The sequence below is a fragment of the Cnephaeus nilssonii genome (genome assembly GCF_951640355.1).
Source record: "Cnephaeus nilssonii genome assembly, chromosome: 2".
Taxonomy (NCBI): domain Eukaryota; kingdom Metazoa; phylum Chordata; class Mammalia; order Chiroptera; family Vespertilionidae; genus Cnephaeus; species Cnephaeus nilssonii.
In genome coordinates, this window is record NC_137073.1 from 9852066 (window position 1) to 9874743 (window position 22678).

The 22678-nt window shown below is 54.3% G+C and overlaps 2 protein-coding genes and 1 pseudogene across 3 annotated transcripts; 2 read left to right on the plus strand and 1 right to left on the minus strand.

Moving 5' to 3' along the window:
* Positions 1-4700: 4700 nt before the first annotated feature.
* Positions 4701-7316, plus strand: LOC307093240 (cardiotrophin-2-like; annotated as a pseudogene). Its single transcript has 2 exons — positions 4701-4736; positions 6366-7316. The product of its transcript is annotated as a cardiotrophin-2-like (transcript).
* A 221-nt stretch (positions 7317-7537) lies between these two features.
* On the minus strand, positions 7538-11898 carry LOC307115316 (cardiotrophin-1-like). Its single transcript, XM_079798516.1, has 3 exons — positions 11809-11898; positions 10511-10629; positions 7538-8552 (listed from the first exon to the last, which is right to left on the minus strand). Exons 1-3 carry the CDS (start codon positions 11831-11833, stop codon positions 8094-8096), a joined length of 603 nt encoding a protein of 200 aa, XP_079654642.1. The 5' UTR covers positions 11834-11898; the 3' UTR covers positions 7538-8093.
* Positions 11899-12104: 206 nt separating this feature from the next.
* BCL7C (BAF chromatin remodeling complex subunit BCL7C) lies at positions 12105-18414 on the plus strand. The gene is made up of 6 exons (XM_079790990.1): positions 12105-14683; positions 15205-15283; positions 15598-15706; positions 15811-15972; positions 17321-17406; positions 18206-18414. Exons 1-6 carry the CDS (start codon positions 14040-14042, stop codon positions 18329-18331), a joined length of 1206 nt encoding a protein of 401 aa, XP_079647116.1. The 5' UTR covers positions 12105-14039; the 3' UTR covers positions 18332-18414.
* Positions 18415-22678: the final 4264 nt, after the last annotated feature.

The window sequence follows — 22678 nt, forward strand, 5'->3', positions numbered from 1 at the left end:
CTTGCTGTGTGACTCCAGGTAAGTAGCCACACCCCTCTGGGCCTCAGGCTCCTTATGAGTCTCCTTGACCACCAGCTAATCACATCGACTTACATTGGCTTCTCCTCTGCACTTTGCTGCCTCAGGACACTTTTTATCTGTTCACACGTCTGTTGTTGGGCTCCTGCACTGGACGGAGCCAGTAAGCGCGGGTCCTGGCCTGCCCAACTCCTCACCGGTGCCAGCACCCAGCAGGGACTCCACCGGTATTTGCCGGTGGCATGTATACATGAACGAATGAGCAGATGTATCTCCTGCCTAAGCAGAAAGGAGGCGGCCTTCTCCCTCCACTCCAGCCCCCAGTGCTGGGGAGGGTAGAGCAGTATTCCAGCCCCAAGCTGGATGGAAGCAGTTTGTTCTGATTGACCGGCTCTGACTCAGCAGGTGGGCGGAGGCTGAGAACTTTTTATAAACAGACTAGAGGCCCGGCACATGAAATTCATGCGCGGGTACGGTCCCTGGGCCTGGCCTGCGATCAGGGCCATCTTCCCAGGCTGCCGGCAGCCGGCCTCACCCCTGCCCCCCACTGCCACTGCTACCCACCCCTGGTTCCCAGTTCGCCATCGGGCAATGGGAGCCTGCCAGCCGGGGAAAAGGACCAAGAGGTGGTCAGTGCGCCTCATAGTGACTGGTCAAGCCGTCGTTCTGGTCGGTCTGCTGTTAGGGTCAATTTGCATATTACTCTTTTATTATATAGGATATATTTTATGGATTTTAGAGAGGAAGGGAAAGGAAGAGAGAGATAGAAACATCAATGATGAGAGAGAATCATTGATTGGCTGCCTCCTGCATGCCCCCTACTGGGGATTGAGAGTGCAACCTGGGCGTGTGCCCTTGACTGGAATTGAACCTGGGACCCTTCAGTCCACAGGCCGACACTCTATCCACTGAGCCAAGCTGGCTAGGGCCAGAGACTGAGAATTGAACAATGATCCCAAGGAAGAGACTGGGAAAGCGCTGGAGAGGGACCAGACCCAGCACCTGCCCCCCCCCCCCCCCCCCCCCGCCGCCTCTAGCACAGGCTTGGAGCAGGGAGGGCTTCAGATGCCTGTCTGCGTGTCTGGGTGTGCTGTGCCTGGGCAGAGAGCAGCCATTGGCCCACGACCTCCCAGGATAGCGAAGACTGAGATGTGGCCCGATCTCAGGACTCCTGCCCCCCGCTGCATGTATGTCTGTGTGCACACACATGCCATGGTGTGTATACACCCAAGTATGTTCATGTCTGCTCCGTGAATGCACCTCTGGCGAGGCCTCTAGTTGTGGCTGTGCACTCACATATCTGTGCACCTGTGTGGACACATGTGGACTCGTCTATACACAGGCTCTCCCTGTGTAATGTGTGCAGGCCTGGCTGGGTGTATGTGATACGTGTGTGAAGGCCTGAAGTGTCAGCTCCAGAGGGGCAAGGACTTTTGTCTGACTTGTTCTCTGTTCCATCCCAGCACCTGGAACAGGTCCAGCAGGCAGTAGGTGTCAATACATACTTGAATGAATGAACAGATGAAAGTGTGTGTACACGTCTGCTGTGTGCCCACGTACCAACGTGTGTGTAGACATGTGCTCGCTCCTGTGTCGAAGGTGCACCTGGGTGTGGGCGGTGCTGCTCACAGGCCACCCCTCCTGTCCCTTTTGCAAATTCCTCCGAACCAGGGCCCGATGCCTGGGTCCCTGTGGGGCGGAGCAGGGGGCCACCTCCTCCTGGGGAACTGGATGCCAGGACGTGCGGAGCTGCAGGGAACTGGGCGGCCCTTTGTCCCCTGTCATCCCTCCCTGCCCTTGCCCCCTCCCTCCCAGCAACCAGGGTTTAAGGTCGAATTTGGGGGGCTGTAGAGGACTAGGATGTCATCTCAGTGTCCCCTGCCCAGCCTGCTCCCTGCCTCTGGAGCTCCTCTCATCCCCCTCCCCCTCCCCCTGGGACTCCCTCCTTCCCTCTCAGGACTCAGCCCCAGCTATAAAGCCATCTGAGGGACAGGAGGACAGGTGCCCCAGAACAACCCCGAGACTGCAGAGGAAGGAGCCAAGGAGAGAGCATGAGCTGTTCTCTGGGTGAGTGAGGGGATGGGGCCCCAGGGCCCCAGAGACCGGCAGAGGAGGGGCAGTGCCCGGGCCCTCTGGCCCAGCTGTGCCTGGTTGTCTTTGCATCTACGGAGAACCACCAAATCCTTACACACAGAAGGCTTCATTCATTCATTCATTCATTCATTCATTCAAGAAATAGTGTTTGAGTGACTATTTCGTGCTAGCTAATACTCTAAGTATTGGGGATCGAGCAGTGAGCAAACAGACAAAAATCTATGTATGGTCTCATGGAGATTTCATTCTGTACACAGACAATCCTATATAATAAAGAGGTAATATGCAAATTAACCCTCATACCCACACAAGATGGCTGCCTACGATCAGGCCAGCAGGGGTGTTAGTGAGGGACGACCAAACAACTGAACAAGCAGGCTGCGTGGAGCGACCAGGCCGGAGGAGGGTGGCAGTAAGAGATGACCAGGCCAGCAGGGGGGACAGTTGGGGGCAACCAGGCCTGCGGGGGGGCAGTTAGGGGTGACCAGGCCAGCAGAGGGGGGCAGTTGGGGACAACCAGGCCGGCAGAGGGTCAGTAAGAGGTGACCAGGCCGGCAGCGGGGCGCAGTTAGGGGAGACCAGGCAGGCAGGCAGGTGAGCGATTAGGAGCCAGTGGTTCAGGATTGTGAGAGGGATGTCCGAATGCCAGTTTAGGCTGGATCCCAGGGATTGGGCCTAAACCAGCAGTCTGACATCCCCCAAGGGGTCCCAGATTGGAGAGGGTGAAGGCTGGGCTGAGAGGACCCGACCCCCCCCCCCCGTGCACAAATTTCGTGCGCCAGGCCTCTAGTTCATTTAATAAATAAGTAAATCAGAATGCTGTGTGATAGAAGGTGAGTGCAATGATCCAAATTTGCTAAATGAATGAATGAATGAATGAATGAATGAATGAAGGGCCTTCCCTTAGTTTCTGAACTACTAGGAACTCAGGAATGGAGAAAGGAGAATAAAGGAGGCCATCCTGGTTTGCCGGTCATCTCCATTGCTTTCTGCTGGCAACCTTAGGTAACGCCCCCTCTCTGAGCCTCACGCCTTTGGTGGGAACATAACCTGGGCCTGATCTCTGAGAGGACAGTTCGGCAGCATTTATTCAGATTTAAAATGAGTGTACCCTCCAATCCCAATATCCACACTTTCAACTGTGTCCAAAGAGCTGGGGTAAGGATGTTCATGGCAGCCTTCATCCAGTCAACAAATATTAGGCTCTATGCTAGCCCTGGCCATGTGGCTCAGTGGTTGAGCGTCCACCCATGAACCAAGAGGTTACTGGTTCGATTCCCAGTCAGGGCATATGCCCGGGTTGCGGGCACGATCCACAGTGGGGGGCATGCAGGAGGCAGCAGATCAATGATTCTCTCTCATCAGTGATGTTTCCATCTCTCTCTCCCTCTCCCTTCCTCTCTCTCTCAAATAAATTTTTAAAAAGCTCTATGCTAGGTGCTGGGGACCAGCAGTGAATGAACCAGGTGAGGTTTCCTCTTTCCTGGAGCCAACAGTCTAGGGAGAGAGACAGCAACAAGCACGTAGACAAAGAAATAAACGACGCAGTTGCAAGTAGCATGAGAGTCTGTGAAGACTATAAATCCGGGAGAGGGAGAGGTTTTGATATATGAGTTGAGGCCTGAAGTACAAGAAGGAGGCAGCCTTGGGGAGGTTTTGGGGTGGTCCTGGCAGGCCCGAGGGGGAATGCAAGGAGCTAGTACAGAGAGGCCAGGCCTTCCCGGCCACACCGAAGACTTCGGCCTTCACTCTGTGTGAGGTGGGAGCCATGGAGGGTTCAGGCAGAGGAGGGATCTAGTTGGACTCGGGGTTGCAGGAGGGTGCGGGGAGGCAAGGTGGGAGCAGAGACCAGCGGGGAAGTCCGGTGAGAGGTGCTGGCGGCTGGGATTCAGGTGGGAGCTGCTGGAGGGGAGAAGTGGTTAGATTCTGGACACATGTTTTCATCTTTTAAAATGTTTGATTGCAAATGACAAACATACAGAAAAGTGCACACCATAAGTGTACAGCTCAGTGAATTTCCACAAAGTGAATATACCCTTGTCATGAGCACTAGGTTCAAGGAGCACAGACGTGTGCTGGCTGCCTTTAAGGATTTACTGTGGGGCTGGTGTGCAGAGGAAGAAAGGCCCCAGAGAGACCCATGACTTTGACCTGAGCAACTGGAAGAAGGGAAGTGCTCTTATCAGAGATGGGGGGAGACTGGGGGAGGGGGGACCCAGAGTTGAGTGGTGCGTATTTTGAGTTTGGGGTGCTGATTAGTATCTAAGGGGAAATGTCGAGCAGGAAGTTGATCACATGGGTCTGGAGTTCAAGGGAATGTTCTGGGCTGGAAATAATCTACATTCAGGGTTACTCTGCCCTGATTTGGATACACAAGATTGTTGCGGGCCACAAGGGCTGTTTCCGTTTAGGTTGTTATGAGGAGTAAATGAATGAGTGGGCGGAGTTGGGGACTGGTGCTGACCTCTGATGCCTTCTGCCAGCCCCCCTCTGCCTGCTGACCCTGCTGCGGCCACCCCTCAGCCCGGGGGGGGGGGCCCATCTCCCCAGCTGAGCCCATCAGTCAAGCCTATAGCCTGGCCCTCTGCATGCAGAAGAATACGTCAGTGCTCCTGCAGACGTATGTGAGTGATGCTGGGCATGAGAGGGCGTGAGGGGCGGGGACACTGCCCTCCGGGCCCTGCTCTGTGCAGGGGGAAAGAGCAAGGTCAGGGGAAGGTTCCTGCCTGGGTCGGAGAGTACAGGGGCTCTGTCAACTAGAGACACACCCACATGAACACCGTCACTGACGGCTGGTGACCTTGGGCAAGTCATTCTTTCTCTCCCTGCCTCGGCTTCCTCATCTGCAAAATGGGCTGGTGATCCTGCCTTCGCTGACCTCTCGGGACTGTTACAAGATTCAAAGGAAGCACCCAGAGGGAGGGCTTTACCGCGTCCTGATTCTCTCCACAGGCACCGGGCTGTGTTGCTTATTTGATCCTTACGCCCTGCGGGGCACTCCCTCCCACTATCTCACGGAGCTCTCCGGAAGTTCTGAGACCGGGACTTACAATCCACTTCACAGATAAGAAAACGGAGCCTGAGAGAGGGTGAACGGTTTGCTGGAGGTCACGCAGCAATACCTGGAAGTGCCAGGATCTTAAACCAGGTCTGTGACATTCAATGCCCATTCTCCCCACACCCCGCAACTGACTGGAAGTTCAAACTGGAGCCTCTTGGCCAGGTCTGTTTCCTGTGGGGGCCGTGCAGGGCTTGTTCAGTTCTGAACACGATGCCTGTCTAAAACACGCACAGGAGTCCTGCTGACCAAAGCTCCTGCTTGCCTCCCCAAGTCACATGACCTGCCGGGCCCTGAACCTCAGGAGTTTGTGACTCTTCCACTGTCCTATATTCCAGGCCCATGTGAAGTTGCTAAATCTAGTTTCTAGTCTTCCACCTTCCACCATTCCCTGGTAGCTTTGGGCACCCTGAGCCTGTTTCTCCTGTGAAATGGGGATGCAGGACTAGGTGATGTATCTATCAATGAGGGGATTTATCAGTGCAGTGAGCACTAAGATTCTGTGGGTTTAGGTTTGTGGAGGCAAGAACTTTAATGGAGAAGGCACTCAATGAGATTTAATAATATCAACAGTTATTTATTGACCAGAGGCCCGGTGCACGAAATTAGTGCACAGGTAGGGTCCCTTGGCCTGGCCAGCGATCAGGGCCAATCGGAGCCTTCTGGCTGCCGGCCGGGGCCTTCTTTCATTCCACGCCACCCCCTGGTGGTCAGTGCATGTCATAGTGAGTGATGGAACTCCCGGTCAAACTTCTGAGGGGACAATTTGCATATTAGGCTTTTATGTATATAGATTATAATAAAATTAACAAACACAAACAACTAAATGCTGTAAATAAAAAAAGAAATAGACAGGGCTGTAACTACATTGTCAATAACATATTTAGGTAGAAAATATTATAATAAATAATATAATCTGTGTTCATATTAACATTTATTATTAGTGGTGGCTTATCATGCTCTTATTGTATGCCAGGTGCTGTGCTAAGGGCTTTATATATATTATTTCTTATCATCTCATGACAATACTGCCACATGGGAATTATTGAAACTGTGATTCCTGGGACATCTCACCGACTCTCTGAGGTGTAGTGGGTGGCAACTCCCCTTGGGAAGATGCTGTCGCATAGAAGGCAGATGTGAAATCATGGGGAGCTTCAGGGTACCCTCACTTCTGTCTCTGTCCATCATGCAGCTCCAGTACCAGGGCAGCCCTTTTAGCGACCCTGGCTTCTCAGCCCCTGTGCTCCAGCTCAGCAGCCTGCCACCTGCCGCTGTCTCCTTCAAGACCTGGCATGCCTTGGATGGCGGGGAGGGGCTGGGCCATGCCCAGGGGGCCTTCCAGGCCTTGACCCAGCACCTTCAGCCTGTGGGAGACGACCAGAGCTACCTGAACCCTGGCAGTCCTCTCCTGCTGGCTCAGCTGGGGGGCGAGGCTCCGGGCCCACGGCCTGCTGGGCAACGTGGCTGCCATCGTGACTGCCCTGGGCCTGCCCATCCCCCCGAAGAGGACACTGTCGGGCTTGTCACCTTGGGGGCCTCAGCCTTCGAGAGGAAATGTCGAGGCTATGTAGTGACCCGGGAATATGGCCACTGGACAGGCCGAGCTGTGAGGGGCTTGGCTCTGCTCAAGGGCAAGTACCCTGGAGAGAGGAGGCAGGACTTCCTGTCAGAGGCTGCAACACTTCTCCTGGCCTTTCTGCCTTGCTGCTTGGCTAGCGGACAGGGTTAGTGTGCCATGTCATGGGAATATTTCCTGGGAACCGGCCTCAATTCCCTGTTGGCTGGGCCTTCCCAGGCCCCACGGCCTCCCTTCCAGATCTGGTGGGACGCCCCGGCTATCATCCCATGCATCACCACTCCAGGGGCCTGGCGGCCGCTTCCTGGGTGGAGAGAAGTACCGCTTTGAAGAGGCTTCACTCCCCCGCTCCTGGGAACAGACGGACAGACGGACGATGGCCTCCTTCCCGGGCTTTCCTGAGGCCGCCCCTTCCTGTCATTGTGGGGAGGTGCGGGGGCCTGCGGTCTCTCCCTCGCTTCCTGGGGGGGATGCGGATGTTTGGAGCAGACAGGCCTCTGCCTTTTGCTGGAGCTCACGTCCTCCCCCGGTCTCCTTTTCTGACTGTGACCACGGTGACAACTTCCTGTCTTCAGGGGCTTCACTTCCTCATCAATGGAGGTTTGATTCACATCTGTTTCCTGCTCGGGACACATGCAGGTCCTCCTCGGGGCTCTCAGGAACCCAGTGCACTGTGGTGTTTATATGTCTGGGCCCAGGCGACACCCCAGGATCCTGTTCTCCTCAAGGCATCTCCCCACCTTCAACAACTATATCTACTGGTAACTTCAGTGTTCTTTTTATTTTTTAACATTTTATTTACAAAAAATTAATTTATTCTCAGAAATGAAACTCTTTTAAGGTGTCGATTGTTTATCTTCACAGACCTGGCTTGGGAGGAAGAGGAGGTGCAAGGACAGGGCGGAGGGAAGTGAAGGGGGAGGACATACAGGGAGGGGCAGGGGTGGGGTGGGAGGGGGGAGGCACCAGTGGACGGACTGGGGGGGGGGGGGGAGGGCCGGAGGGAAACGGAGTGACAAGGTGTCCCTTCCTGGAGTTGAGGCTGAGCTGCACACATGCTCGTACGGGGCCAAGAGGAGATGAGAGTGAGGAGAAAAGGGAGACAAGTGACCTCCAAGTCACTTGGGTAAAGGTGGGGGCGGGGGGGGGGGAGGCAGACCCAAGGGATGGAGAAAAGAGGGAGAAAGCAAGAGTGTGACGGAACTGGGAAGCCACACGCTGAGACGAGAAGGTCCCTAGGGAAAAAGAGAACCTACAGCGCAGATAGGACGACAGAGGCGGAGAGACGGAGAGAGATGGAGGCGGCCGGCAGGAGGTGAGGGCGAGCTGCGGACCCGCCCGCGCTCAGGCGGGGCCCCCGGGCACCAGCTGGCCCAGGTCGGCTTCGGTGCAGCTCACCCACTCGCGGTAGAGGCTGCACACGCGGAGCCCCAGCACCTTGGCGGGGAAGACGCCGGCGGCGGCGGCGGCAGCGGCGGCGGCGGCGGGCTCGGGCCGGGGCTCGCGGGGCTCGGCGCCCAGCGCGGCCAGCACGGCCTCCACGGCGGCGCCCAGCGCCCGGGCCTGGCGCGCGGCCTCCTCCAGGCGCCGCAGCAGGCGCGGCGCGCGCGGGTTCAGCTCGGCCTGCAGGCGGCGCACCACGTCGAGCAGCGGCGGCAGCGCGGCCAGCGCCCCCGCGTCCAGCCGCAGGCGCTCGGGCAACGGCAGGCCCGCGTGGCCCGGGGCCGGGGCGCTCAAGCCCGCCGCCGGCAGCCGCGGAGGCGAGAAGCCGGGCAGCCCGAAGGGGTCTCCCTGGTGCTGCACCTGTGGAGACAGGCCGGTCAATGGGCTCCGGAACTCCGCCCTCCCTGGGGCCTCCGTCTCCCCTTCTCGCAAAGGACAAATTCCGTCTGTGTTTGTGATAACACAAAACAACCAAAAAAGTGACCTTTACACCACCAGTGCCTTTGTTTCTTCATCTCTAAAATGGAGATAACACTGTCAACTTCCTAAGGTGGCTATGAGCATGGTAAAAAGCTTAAGTCAGGTCCTGACCCCTGGGAAAGGCACAATAAACACACTAGGGCAAGCATGTCAAACTCAAAGGCTAACACGGGCCAGTAAACAAGGTTGAAGTTTATGGGGGCCGCAAAAAAACAAAAGCTTCACTTTTCATAGAAACGTAGGTTTATTTCGATAGAGACATGCTGAATACAAAGGGCTGAAATAAATGAGTAATTGTTAACATAAAATAATAGAACATTTTAATAACCATTAATATTTTTTCTTGAAGATTAACTTACCAGACACTGGATACCTGCACAAATTAATAAGCATAACACAAATAAACCTATTTTTCTTGTTCTCCAAAAGCGAAATATTTCCTGTTGTGCACACCAAACAAGTCTGTCCAAGACTAATGTGGCAATCGGCTGCTAAAATAATCGCTGCTAATATTAGTGGAGAGAAAGGGCGTGCCTGCATGTAAGGGAAATGAATGCAACAGTCATTAGCGAACGTTGTAGTTCGTTATTAATAATTATGTATAACAGGATATGGTAAAAATTAAGTTACAAAATTTTTATTAAAACGTTTCTTACATACCATTATATTGGCTGAGCCGCAAAAATATTTGTTGTGGGCGACCCGTGGGCCGAGAGTTTGACATGCTTGCAGTAGGGTGCAAATCCCGTCTCCATTTACTAACTGTTCAGTTTCTTACAAAACCATTTCCCTTCTCTGAGCCTCAGTCTCATCTGTAGAATGGGGGGGGGGGGGGGGGGGGGACAAGATAGTACGGGAACTAGTCTTTTTCACGCCCCCCCTCCCACCTCTGCACCTGCCTGGCACACAGCAGAGGATTCATGAATAACTATCATATGCGTGAACAGATAAAAGCTAAAGGTGATTTGTAATTTGTAAAACTGCTATACAATACCATTTATCCTTTGCTAACATCTTGCCTCTGGTTCAGGCATTGTGCTTGCTGCTTTAAGCACACTGTTCCTAATTTTCCCAATAATGGGTGTGATGTAATTATGGTGATTTTGTAAATGAGGACTCTGGGTCCTCCATCCAGGAAAGGGCAGGACTGGAATCGGAACGAAAGTTGGTAGGAGGACAAAGCTGATTCCATTATCCCACCACCTAATAATTGTTACATCATTATTTTCATGTTCTCATTCCTGCCCAAGGTCGCAGTAAGATTGGCAGGCCCACAGTCTGTCTGCTTCAAAACCATACCCTCCCTCCACTATAGAAATTTGGGGACATTTCTTCTGACCTTAGGCAGGCCCTCTACCCAACCAAAGGTACTGGCAGATCTCCCTCCTTTGTAAAAGTCCCCGGGGGTGGAATTTTTGACCCAGACTGAAACCCCTTCTTGGCCTCTCTGCATAGCACAAGTAAGAGTTCACAGCTCATCTTGTTCAACTGCCTCCTTTGACAGCTGGTGAGACCGAGGCCCAGGGAAGTGAGGTGACAAACCCAGACAGAGTCTGGAACCTAGCTTTCCTGACTCCCAGACCAGAGTTCTCTACACTCTCAGGTTGCCTGTCTTAAGCACCAAGAAGGGAGCCTCCAAGCTTAGGTGGATGAAGGGGCATTTGGGGAACAGAGATGATCCTCCTCCAATTGCTGTGTGGCCTGGGTCAAGTGACTGATCTCTCTTGGAGCCCCAATTTCTGTAGCTGGGAAATGAGATTGAGAAAACAGGTACTCAAGTAACCCTATGATCTGTATTTCCCTGATCCCCAGGCCCCCCCACACCCATCCCCACTCACATATTCCTGGAAGAGCTGCTCAGCATATTTGGTGAGGAGGCGGGCAAGGCTGTGTGTCTGACGGATCTTGGCCTCCAAGAGGGGAAGGGGTGAGACTGAGGAATCAGCCTGGGAGTCTTCTGGTGGGAAGAGGGGGGAGGAATGAGGCAGCCCAACCCTGCTCCTGACCCTTCGGGCTGGCCCTTCCTTCCCGAACCCAGAAGCTCAGCTCTGAATTCTCCAACTTTTAAGCCAGCCAGGCTCTGTCCCATTCCAACTGAGGGAAAATGAGATACCAGACATTTGCCAGACGTTTTTTTCTGTGTGAAATGTGTTCCCTGTCCTCAAATCACTGTTGAAATACTATTAAAGCTGAATTCAAATACTGCCTCCTCAGTGTAGCCTTGGATTTACTCCTTCCTTAAATTAACTCCCTTCTTCTTCTTAAGGCCATTTGTTCATACTTTCAAGGTAGTTCTTTTAATGGCTCTTTTATGTGTGTGAACCGGCCTCATCCTGGGAGCCATTTGAGGGTAGGGCTCACATACCTCTGTAATTGGTGGAATTCAACATCACTGAAACACAGAACTTCTAACCGGAATGCGCCTTTCAGCCCATTTTACAGATTGGGAGGCTTAAATCCCATTCCCTCCCTGATAGCCTTTTTACGCAAGGCGCTGGGCTGGGCACCAGACAGCATCAATTGAATCAGCGACCAGTCTTCCTACACACACAAGCTGAAAGGTGGTGCCCGGGAAGCACTACATTTCCCGAAACGCCCCGCGCACGCGCCCAGGGCAGGCTGGGTAATGTAGTACTGGCTTCTCAACCCTGGCGCCCCACCCCCACCCCCACCCCCACCCCCACCCCGCCTGAGTTTCCCACCGCCCATTCCTGTCTTTATCAGCCTTGGCGTTCGTCTCAGGTTGTCATTCACTGTCTCCCGTGGCCCACAGACTTCCTCTCCTCACTCTATCACTCCCCCTGGCTCTGATTCTCTGCCAGTATTCAGAGGACCCAGGGGACAGCCTCAGCCACGACCCCAGTCCTCCCCCAGGGTGTACTCGAACCGGTTATCTCACCCCTGAGCCCGCGGCCCTGAAGGCACAGCCCCAGGCCCCCTCTGAACTCCGGCGCTAGCACCTTCCCACAGCTCACCCACAGCTCACCGCTGGTTACCTGACACCCGGGCCCTGCTCTCCCCCTCTCAGGCCGCTCCCTTCCCCGACCCGAAGGTGGCGGGGACCCAGACCCCAGCTTCCAGCCCTTCCGACCACTGCTCCCCTTGGGCACTCGACATTCACACTTTAGCCCCTTACCCAGACTTCCCTCCCTCCGGCTCATGCTGGCCCCAGGCTGATCCCGGTTGCCTCCACGCCCCCCTTCCAAGAGGGGGAGAAGGGGAGAAAGGGTAGGGGCGGGCCCGGGCGCAGCCAATCAGGGCTCAAACCCCAAAGAATTCCCCCCCTCTCCCGCCCCAGGCAAGATTCCTTGTCCCGGAGTCCAGTTCACTGCCTGCTCGGCCCAGTGGAGAAAGGGGCCTGAGGGGGTAGCAGGTCGTCTGCACGGTGGATCTGGGACCTAGGCCCCGGGGGAGGACGGGGGCCAGCGCCGGGAGGCAGCCCTGCGTCACGCCAGGAGGAGGCTCAGGCTCTGGCTCCGGTCTGGGACAACGCTTGGCGCCGGGGCTGCTTTTCGGAGAAAACTGGGGTTGATTGAAAAGGGTGGGGCTGGCAGGACAGGAATGCGCCGGCACCGGCACTCTCGCTTGGCTGGGAAGGAGGGGGAGAGGGGGTTCTAAGGCTTGGGCAACACCTGCCCAGACATACTGTACACCTCCTTTCTTACATACTTCATGTTCTCTGTTCCCGTTGCACCTACTAGGAGAGGGGCAGGTACACCAGCTCAACTCACCTTACCAGGCTCACACACCTGCTCTGACTGCATTTAGACTTTCATTCTCACACAGGAACAAGCTTCAGAGACAGGTGTGTGTGTGTGTGTGGTGATGGTGGTGGTGGTGGGGGGTGTCTTACCCACATGTCAACTCCACTAACCTGGTGCAGACAAAAGCCCAGTCTGTCCTGGGCGCTGGAACATGACCCAACTTGCTTCCTGGTTCCCTGAGGAGTTCACAGTCTGATGGGGGAAGCCATAGACAACAGCAGGTAAAGTGACCGAAGGGACTGGGAAGAGGCTGTGTGTCTGGGAGGAAATTGCCAGAATAAAGAAAGGAAGGGGTTACTGGCGGAGGGCACAGCAGGTGTGATGAAACCCGATTGTTCACAGGGCCCACAATCACGTACTCATTTAAAAAAATACGTTTTTATTGATTTTTTTTTTAGAGAGAGAGGAAGGGAGAGAGCTAGAGATAGAAACATCGATGAGAGAGTGAGAAACGTCATTGATCGGCTGCCTCCTGCAGGCCCCCACTGGGGATCAAGTTCGCAACCCAGGCTTGTGCCCTGACCAGGAATCTAACTGATGACCTCGTGATTCCTGGGTCAATGCTCGACCACTGAGCCACTCCAGCTGGGCTCACATACTTATTAACAGTGAATATTTATCGAGTATTCATAATGTGCAAGGCACTGTTCTAAGAGCTATACACTTACTAACTTACCCTCGTGTTATAGTTGACGAATTAGAAACAAGTGACTTACCCAGGGTGACTGGACGACCAGAGCTGGGATTTTACCCCAGCAATTTGGTTCCCCAAATGCTGCCATAACCATCTTCCTATTCCTTAACCTCTGTGGACCTAGTCTCACCAAAACAAACAGACCCAATAGCCACACCTTTGAAATACACACACAACACACATTTAGACATCATATCTGCTGGCAAACAGCCTCAAATCAACCAAGACATGCTCCTTTTAAATAACGTTTTACTTTATTTAAAGTACAAACATCCATGAATTTTTAGAGTAAATATGCTCAGGGAACCAGCACCAGGTTAACAAACAGAGCATGACCAGTTCCCAGAGCCCCCTCCTAGCCCCTCCCAGTCCCAAGGGTGCGCACTATTCTGGTTCTCACACCCTAATTAGTTTTGTCCGTTTGGAACTTCACACACATGGAATCAGACAGTCTGTCTTTCGTGAGACTTGTTCCCCTTGTGGGTGTAATGGACTTCATTCTCCTGTGTGCAGGGTGTGAATGGGCTACAGCTCCTTGTCCACTCTCCTTGGATGGGTTGTTTCCGGTCTGGGGCTGTTATCCCTAGTGCTGTGAACATTCCAGGGCCCCTCGCGCCTCTCTCGGTGCTCATACCTACGCATTTCTGTTGGTGCTGAGGATGTAGGAGTGGAATTGCTGCATCATGGGGTTGTGGTGTATTTGGGGCTTCACTAGCACACTGCGTTTTCCAAAGTGTCTCTACCCATTTACACTCCCGCAGAGGTACGAGGGGTCCAGTTACTCTACTTCTTCACCTGCCCTCGGTGCACCAGCCATTCTCATTTAGCCATTCCGGTGGGCGGAGCCCCACTCATAGGCAGTGTCTGGCAGGTACGTGGCACTCAGTTAACAGACTGCTGAATGAATGAATGGCTGAAGGAATAGTTGGTCAGTGTACACTCGACAACCTGGCGAGGGTGAGCGCGCACACACACACACACACACACACACACACACGTGCGCGCGCGTGCGCGTCACAGGAGCGCTCACGCGCAGAGGGCGCACACCCAGACACAGTCCTTCCCGTTCCCCGGCGCCCACGTGCTCTGCACGCACCCCTCAGCCCTGCCGCGCGCATCCAGCCTCGGAGCTGCCCCCAACCTCCCTCTGGGCGGCGGGCAGGGGGCGCTGCGCGTCCGGGCACCCCGAGGGGGCGGGCCGGGGCGGGCCGGCTTCCAGGCCTGGACTCCGCCGGTCCGCGCTGCAGGGCCGCTCCGGGGACTGGCCAGGGCGGGGCGGGGCGCGGCGGCAGGAAGCGGGGCGGGGACTCGCGGAGGCGTTGGGGAGCGAGGGAGGGCGCGGCCAACTCCCGGAGGGACGGCAGGCCGAGAGAACCGCGACCCGGCCTGGCGCCGAGCCTGAGCCCGCCGGACGGGAGGCGGCCCAGCCGCGGGCTCGGCCTCGGCCCCAGCCCCGCCAGCATGGCCGGCCGGACCGTGCGGGCTGAGACCCGGAGCCGGGCCAAGGATGACATCAAGAAGGTGATGGCGACCATCGAGAAGGTCCGGAGATGGTGAGCGCTGCCCCGGGGCCAGGGTCGGGACCGGCAGGGCCGTTCCTCCTCCAGAGGCGTCTCCCCGCCCTTCAGCAGCTGTGGCCCAGGTGTTAGGCGTGTCCCCCAGCTGCGCCCCGGATCTACAGAGCTCTGTCCCCTTCTGGCTACACCCTGGGGTCTACAAAGCGTGTACCCCAGCCGAACCCTTCCAGAGCAGGAGCCCCCATTTATGCCCCGCCCCCTCAGGCTTTGACACTCCTCCCGAAAGAATGCCGGATCCCAAGCCAGGCCCCAGCCTGGTGCCCATGTCTACCCCAGGGGTCTGTGAGCCGTGGCCCCATACTCTGTCACTAGAGGCACCTCCATGTATGCCCTGGGGGCTGCGGGTTCTCTTTCTCCCTCTCACTATGCCCCATTAGCAAAACTGCCCCTTACCTGTGCACCACCCACACCTCTGTAGGTATCCCCAGGTGTGTCTAGCTGCGGAGGGAGGCTCTCAGCTCAGGCCTCTCTGACCTAGTCCCCCCACTCTCCCACAGGGAGAAGCGTTGGGTGACTGTGGGCGACACGTCCCTTCGTATCTTCAAGTGGGTGCCAGTGGTGGACCCCCAGGAGGAGGTGAGCAAGCCCCCCCACACCAGACCCTGCATCTGTGCAACCCCAGGCAAGCCCCTCCCCATCCTGGCCTCCACCTCCAGTCCCCACTCTGAGACCTCAAAGGCAGCAGCCGAGACACATGTTAACAATTATTGGCAACTCCCCCCCTTCTCCCTTTCTCCTGCTCCAGACCCCGGGATTCAAGACCTCACCCAGTGTGCACCACCTCCGTCACCTCATGCAGGGCCTTTGGCTTCTCTGCGCCTCAGCTCACTTATTTGTAGGGTGGGGGCTTTGCAAGCGCCATCTCTGATCCTTACCCCTCTGATCCCCAGGAGCGACGGAGGGCAGGTGGCGGGGCAGAGAGATCCCGAGGTCGGGAGCGTCGGGGTAGGGGTGCCAGCCCACGAGGGGGTGGCCCTCTCATTCTGCTTGATCTCAATGGTATGTAGGGATCCTGGGACGGGGGCAGGGGGCGGGGGGACTATGGGATTGAAGGAGGGGACTGGGGACCTCAGGCCCAACCCTCTCGACTTTTGCTCTCACAGATGAGAACAGTAACCAGAGTTTCCATTCGGAAGGCTCCCTGCAAAAGGGCACTGAGCCCAGCCCTGGCGGCACCCCCCAGCCCAGCCGTCCTGCATCACCTTCCGGGCCTCCGGAAGGGGTCCCGGAGGAAGCTCAGCCTCCACGGCTAGGCCAGGAGAGAGGTAGGACCAGGTGCCGCCCAGGAGCCCTCCCGTGTCCTCTCCAAGGTTGAAGCCACCAGCGTATCCCTGTGCCTGCTCCCCCTCTCCTGGTGCCTCCTCAGGAGGCCCTCCTGGCTCCTGTGGAAGGTCCCGGACCTTTGTCTTGACTTCTGGTCTGTTGATGACTTACCACTGGGATTTTCATGTACATTTAACTTTTATTACCTAAGTGTCTTTCTTTCCCTCTTCCACCTCATGGCAGCGCCTGAATGTTGGGTCCATATGGATTTGTCTGCTACTGTATCTTCAGAACACCAAGTGTCACATAGTACGTGCTCAATAAATATTTGTTGAGAAATAAATAACAGTGCTAATCTTAAGAGTAATTAATAGTAAGTGCTAATGACAGCTAATACTTATTGAGCTCTTACTGTGTGACACTCTTTAAGCTTTTTACATGTTTTATTTTATCTCCTTTAATCCCTACTACAACCCTTTGAGGACTGTTATCACCATTTATAGATGAGAAACTGATCGCCCAGCTCACCAGCCTGGAGCATGAGCGCTCCTCAGCTTCTCCCTTTTCCACATAGTCAATCCCCTCTCTGGTCAGTACCTCCTCCCAACATTGCCTAGCTCCCTCTCCCTCCCCAGCTCTGTCATCTCTCATCCTCACCAAACTCCAGCCTCCTTGTAGGTCTCCCTTCAGTCCCGCCCACATGGCCGACGGAGCGGCTTTTTCTAAAGCACAAGTTTGACGGGGTCATTTTCCTGCTCGCAGCCCTCAGTGGCTCTCAGCTGGCCTCTCTGGGCCCTTTGTGAACTGTCCCCTCGTGACCTCATCGTTCCCTTTCAGGAACACCATGACTTGGGCCTATGGCTGTGTACTTCTGGACCTTTACTAATATAAAAACCATAACTGGCATTTATTGAGCACTTAACTATGTGCCCCACACTGTGCTAAGGACTTTACCCGTATTATCTCATTTAATCCTCACAGCAGGCTCATGTGGTAGCTACTATAACGATCTACATTTTACAGGTGGGGAAACTGAGGTCCAGAGAAATTAGGTCACGAGCCCAAGGTTAGGATTTGAACGCCGGCAGTCCAACCCCAGAATTTGTGCTAAGTGTATGTTGCCTCTGCCTAAAATGTGCTCCACTTCCCCACCTGCCGGGTCAAATCTTACTCACCCATCACGATCCCACCTAAATGTCCTTCCCGTGTCTTCCTGGGGTGCAGCCAGGTGCTCGTCTCCCGCCTCGGTGCTCCCGCAGCTGGGGGCTGACGTGCCGGGTGTTTGTTTCCCCCGCTCTGTGCTGTGGCACAGCGGCTGCTCAGGGAATGTCTGTTACCTTGCCGTTCCAGATCCCGGGGGTATCACTGCAGGCGGCACCGATGAACCCCCAATGCTGACCAAGGAGGAGCCTGTCCCAGAGTTGCTGGAGGCTGAGGTGAGAGGGGCCAGAAGCTGGACTCCCGGGTCTTGGAGGGAATGGGACTCGGGCAGCACAAGGCGTGGGGCTGCACTCTTGAGGTCCGGGTGGGAAACGCCGACCTCAGACACAGCTGACGGCTTACAGCTGGGTTCTTGGGACGAAAAGGAAAGGGTGTTTTATTTTTTTTTATTTTTTTAAATTTTATTTATTTTTTTAAATATATATATATATTTTATTGATTTTTTACAGAGAGGAAGGGAGAGGGATAGAGTTAGAGAGTTAGAAACATCGATCAGTTGCCTCCTGCACACCCCCTTCTGGGGATGTGCCCACAACCAAGGTACATGCCCTTGACTGGAATCGAACCTGGGACCCTTCAGTCCACAGGCTGACGCTCTATCCACTGAGCCAAACCAGTTAGGGCAGGAAAGGGTGTTTTAGAAACAAAGTCCTGCGGGCTGGCTCGGGGCTGATCTAAGACCATTAAAAGCCTGAAAAGATCATGGTGCTCCTCCAAGTATTATTTTTTAAAATCCTAAACGATACAATTAGCTTAAGAGAGTCCCCCACAAAGTTGACTTCCCACAGGGACTACCTTGATGTATTTCCCAGAAATACCAAATATCAATTTCTTTCCCCAAAACAGTATTGTTGTGTCCAGTGCCCCCACTTAATCTGCGTGCCGGGTCCCTGGCTCTGGGCTGGACTCCTGGGTGCGGGAGGGGAGTGGAGTGGAGGCTTTGGAGAAGGCAGAGGCTAGGAGGCTGCACTCCTGGGTCCGGGGAGCTCATGCCTGCCCACCCTTCCTCTCCAGGCCCCCGAAGCTTACCCTGTCTTTGAGCCAGTGCCACCTGTCCCCGAGGCAGCCCAGGGTGACACCGAGGACTCGGAGGGCGCCCCCCCACTCAAGCGCATCTGCCCAAATGCCCCCGACCCCTGAGAAGCTGGTCTGTCTTTCCTGTTGCCCCAGGGGCCCCTGTGATTTTTTACAAATAAAGACCCTTTTGTAATTTTGTGTCATGTCATTTCCCCGTCCGGGCTGGGGAGGGTCTTTGGAGCCCGTTTTGTCTCCTGCTCCGTTTCTCAGACAGTGTCACTTGAAGCTCTAAGAGGATCTTCCTATAGTCACACCATGATGAGTCAGGTATGGGATGGGGGCTTGAGCCAGGACCCTGCCTCTCTAACACTCCCCTCCACCCTGCCCTGTACCCCTGACCTTTGACCCTTCCTGACCTTCAGCCAGAGGAGGAATCCAGGGGCCTGGGCCCAGCAATTACCAAAGCTCTGGGCACCAAGGCCCACGATTCCCATTCGTACACAGGAACATGGAGGCCAAGAGGGACTTTGGGGCCCGGGATGGCCCGACCCCTTTGCTGCCCTCAGGAAGCTACAGCGTCGAACCTCCTGCCTCTTCGTAGTCATTCCTCCACTGGAACCCTGCCCACACTTTGGGTTGAGTCTTATCTGTCCCCAGCTCCATCACCACCTCCTCCAGAAAGCCTTGCCTGGCCCCAGGCATCGTCGGTTTCCCTTCTTTTGTGCCCCCCCCCCCCCCCCCCGTGCTCCCTCCCCATTGCCTCCGTATTTATCAGGCTGTTTGGGGTGGTTGGCCTGTGTGTCTTCCACCAGGTTGAAGTTCACTAGGTTGTGGGCTCCTGAGGGCAGAACTTGGTCCCCAGTTTTCTTAGCACCAAACTGGGCACAGAGCTGCCATAGCAACTGTTTGGTGAATGAATGAATGAATGAATGGGCTGAGGCTATCCAGGTAGGCTTCTCTGAGGAGGTGGCATGTGAGCTAAGCTCTGAGACATGAACCTCAGTGTGCTAGAATTGAAGTCCGAAGCCCTGGTTCAAGTCCTGGCTCTGTTACTAGCTGTGTGGCTCTGCATGGGCTATTTCCCTTCCCTTCATTTGTTCATCTGAGCAATGGGGCGATAACTAGACCTCATCTGTCCCGGTGGTTTATGGGAACCTTCAAATAATGTAAAGCACATTCATTCTGTGCCTACAAAAGAGTTAGGGTCGGGTGTATTAGCCCTACTTTTATATTTTATTATTATTTTTTAAATCCTCTCCTGAAAATATGTTTATTGATTTTAGAGAGAGGAAGGGAAAGAGAGAGAAACATCGATGTGAAAGAGACACATTGGCCAGTTGCCTCCCATATGCGCCCTGACCAGGGATCGAGCCCGCAACCTAGGTATGTGCCCTGACTGGGAATCGAATCCCCAATCTCTCGGTGTACAGGATGACGCTCCAATCAACTGAGCCATCTGGCCAGGCCCAACCCTATTTTTATTTTTAACAAAGAAGAGACTGAGATTCAGAGGGGACCAAACTGGAACTTTAAAGAACTACTAAAAATGTAAGGGTGATTCACGATAGCAGCTGCAGTAGTAGTAGTTGAGCCAGAGCTGGCCAGGGGGCCAGGTGTGTAGTGATGTGATATATTCATTTTCTGTTGCTGCTATAACAAAATACCACAAACTTAGTGGCTAAAAACAACACAAATTTATTATCTTACTGCCCGGAGGTCAGAGGTCCAAAATAAGTCTTAACGGGTTAAAGTCTGGGTGTCTTCGGGGCTGGTTCCTTCCAGCGGCTCGTGGGGAGAACCAGTTTCCCCGGCCTTCTTCCGTTTCTGCAGACCTCCTGCAGTTTTTGGCTCCTTTCATCTTCAAACCTAGCAGCAGAGCATCTTCCAAACTAACACACACACACTCTCTCTCCTTCCATCAGCACATCTCCTTTTCTGTCTCTCTCCTGCCTCCCTTTTCTAAGGACCCCTGTGATGACATTGGACCTGGATGATCCAGGATAATCTTCCCATCTCAAAGCCCTTCATTTCATCACAGCTGCAAAGTCTCATTTGGTGGATAAAGTGACAGTCACAGCTTCTGGGATTAGGGCAGGGACATCTTTGGAGGGCATTCGTCAGCCGCACCAATATCTCAGCCATTTCCTGGGTGTGTGGGTCATCTCATTATCCCCTCCACCACCCCGTGAGGTGATGAGCGTGCTCCGTAAACTGTGAAGTGCCTTGTATGGGTCAGCAGTACAGTATTGTGGCCCAGTATTCAGGCTCTGGGTTTGAATCTCAGTGTCTATTCAATCACTGTGTTACCTTGAACAAGTGACTTATCTCTGTGCCTGTTGTCTTATCTGTAAAATGGGAGTAATAGTAACAATAACTACTGTGAGGATTAAATGAGGCAATACATAGAGAGTCCTTGGCTTGGCACATAGTAAGTGCTCAGTAAATGGCAGCTGTTTTTCCTGTTACCCCATTTTACAGATGAGGACACTAGGGTTTAGGGATAGAGGCCAGAGACTTGCCTGTCAGTAAGACTGGGGAGGAGGAGTCCATTTCTGAGCAGCCTTGAAAGGCTAAAGCTTGAGTCTCCCTGATTCCTGTCCTCCTCCTGGTCCTAGCTCCCAAGCCCCAGGCATCTGTTCTTTAGCCTAGGCCTACGCAACCCCTACTCCCCTACGAGTGACCTTTTCCATAGCCACACCCCTAATCATCACCTTACCACGCCCACCCAGCCCCTCCCCGGGACCGTACTCTCTCTATCCCTGGTTCTGGGGCCCCGGCCCCAGGCTACTCTCCCTGTGTCCCTCTCTCTTCTTCCTGGTCCCTTAAATACCGCCTGCCCTGGCCTAGCCTTCTCTCCATGGAGCTCTCCTCCCTGCTGGGTCCCAGCTACTCCTCAAATCTGCCTCCAAGTTCTGCCCCCACCTCCAGACTCAGAGCAGATGCCTTTGAGACTTCTCCCTGGATGTCCCACAGACCCTCAGCCTCCACCTTCTCCCAACGTGTGTCCACCATCCCCTGTGCAGAGAAGTAGCCCCCCAATGCCAGGAGTTGGCTCAGATGGGAGCATCCAGGAGTCACAATGTCCCATGTGCTATCATGTCCCGTTAAGTCTCTGTTCTAAGGATCCTCCCCTCTGCCCCTTTCTAGGGCCCCACTGTTTCTCTGTAGGTTTCCCTGCTTCACTCTTTCCCACCCCAGTCCATTCTCCGCCCAGCACGTGGGCAGTCTCAGAAACCTGAACCTGTTCATGCTGCTGCCCCGGGTCAGAACCCTCCAGTTGGCGTGACCTGCCGGACGGAGCCCACACTCTGACACACCGCCCTGCACAGCTCCCCTCGGAACTGCTGGAAATCGCTCCCAAACGCACTCGCTGTTTTTCACCTCTCGGCTTAGCTCATGCTGTTTGCTCTGTCCGGAGTGCCCCTCTCATCCCCTCTTCAGCTGGCAGATGCCTTCTTGTTTTCAAACCTCTGCTTCGGGGTCTTCTTTCCTCTCATGCCCCTGCCCCCCTCCTGCCATTTCAGGGAGCACTAGTTATTGTCCTGTGATGGTCTGGGTTTGCTTTCACACCAGACTGTGAGCTCCACTCGGGAGGGGAATTCCTTTATTCATAGCACCATGTATTGTGGCTGTTTGCTGGGTACTTTTCCAGGCCCTGGGGATACAACATAAACAAAATAGAAAAAATCCCTGTCTCATGGAGCTTATTTTCAGTAAATTATATGATATGGAGCAAGTTATAACTACTTTTTAAAAAATAGAGTAAGGAAGATGGGGAAAGAATGGATTGCAATTTTATTTTATTTTTAATATATTTTATTGATTTTTTACAGAGAGGAAGGGAAAGAGATAGAGAGTTAGAAACATCGATGAGAGAGAAACATCGATCAGCTGCCTCCTGCACACCCCCCACTGAGGATGTGCCCGCAACCAAGGTACATGCCCTTGACCGGAATCGAACCTGGGACCTTTCAGTCCGCAGGCTGACACTCTATCCACTGAGCCAAACCGGTTTCGGCTGGATTGCAATTTTAAATAGGAAGCTCAGGGAAGGCCTTACTGAGAGACATTTAAAGAAAAGCTTGAAGGAGGTAAGGGAGAGAGCCATGCAGATATCTGGGGGAAGAGAATTCTGAGCAGATGGAACAGCCAATGCAAAGGTCCTGAGGGGAAGCATGCCTGGAAATGAGGTCAGTGTGGCTGGAGCCGAGGGAGAGAGGCAGGGAGGAAGGAGACCGAGAGGTATGGTGGAGGGAAATGAGGTCAGGTCAGGGAGGGCCTCATAGGCAAGGCAGGCACATATTCTGTCATTCAAACTTTGAGAATAAAAGAGTATGATGCATTATAATTATGCCCAGATAACAGGTGAAACCTGGGGTAACCAGAATGTACTGTCATTCTGTTGGAGGCCATTGTCAGGGCTTTGGGTTTTACCCTGGAAGAGATGAAGAATTATTAGAATTATTGAAG

What these genes read in the sequence shown, in the direction of transcription:
- BCL7C (XM_079790990.1), top strand. Translation starts at nt 14,040, where the DNA reads ATGGCTGAAGGAATAGTTGGTCAGTGTACACTCGACAACCTGGCGAGG. An exon ending in TGGTGGACCCCCAGGAGGAG is followed by an intron (nt 15,284 to 15,597) that starts GTGAGCAAGCCC and finishes TCTGATCCCCAG; the next exon opens with GAGCGACGGAGGGCAGGTGG. An exon ending in CATTCTGCTTGATCTCAATG is followed by an intron (nt 15,707 to 15,810) that starts GTATGTAGGGAT and finishes TTGCTCTCACAG; the next exon opens with ATGAGAACAGTAACCAGAGT.
- LOC307115316 (XM_079798516.1), bottom strand. Translation starts at nt 11,833, where the DNA reads ATGAGCCGGAGGGAGGGAAGTCTGG. An exon ending in CCGGAGGGAGGGAAGTCTGG is followed by an intron (nt 10,630 to 11,808) that starts GTAAGGGGCTAA and finishes TCTTCCCACCAG; the next exon opens with AAGACTCCCAGGCTGATTCC. An exon ending in AGCAGCTCTTCCAGGAATAT is followed by an intron (nt 8,553 to 10,510) that starts GTGAGTGGGGAT and finishes CTGTCTCCACAG; the next exon opens with GTGCAGCACCAGGGAGACCC.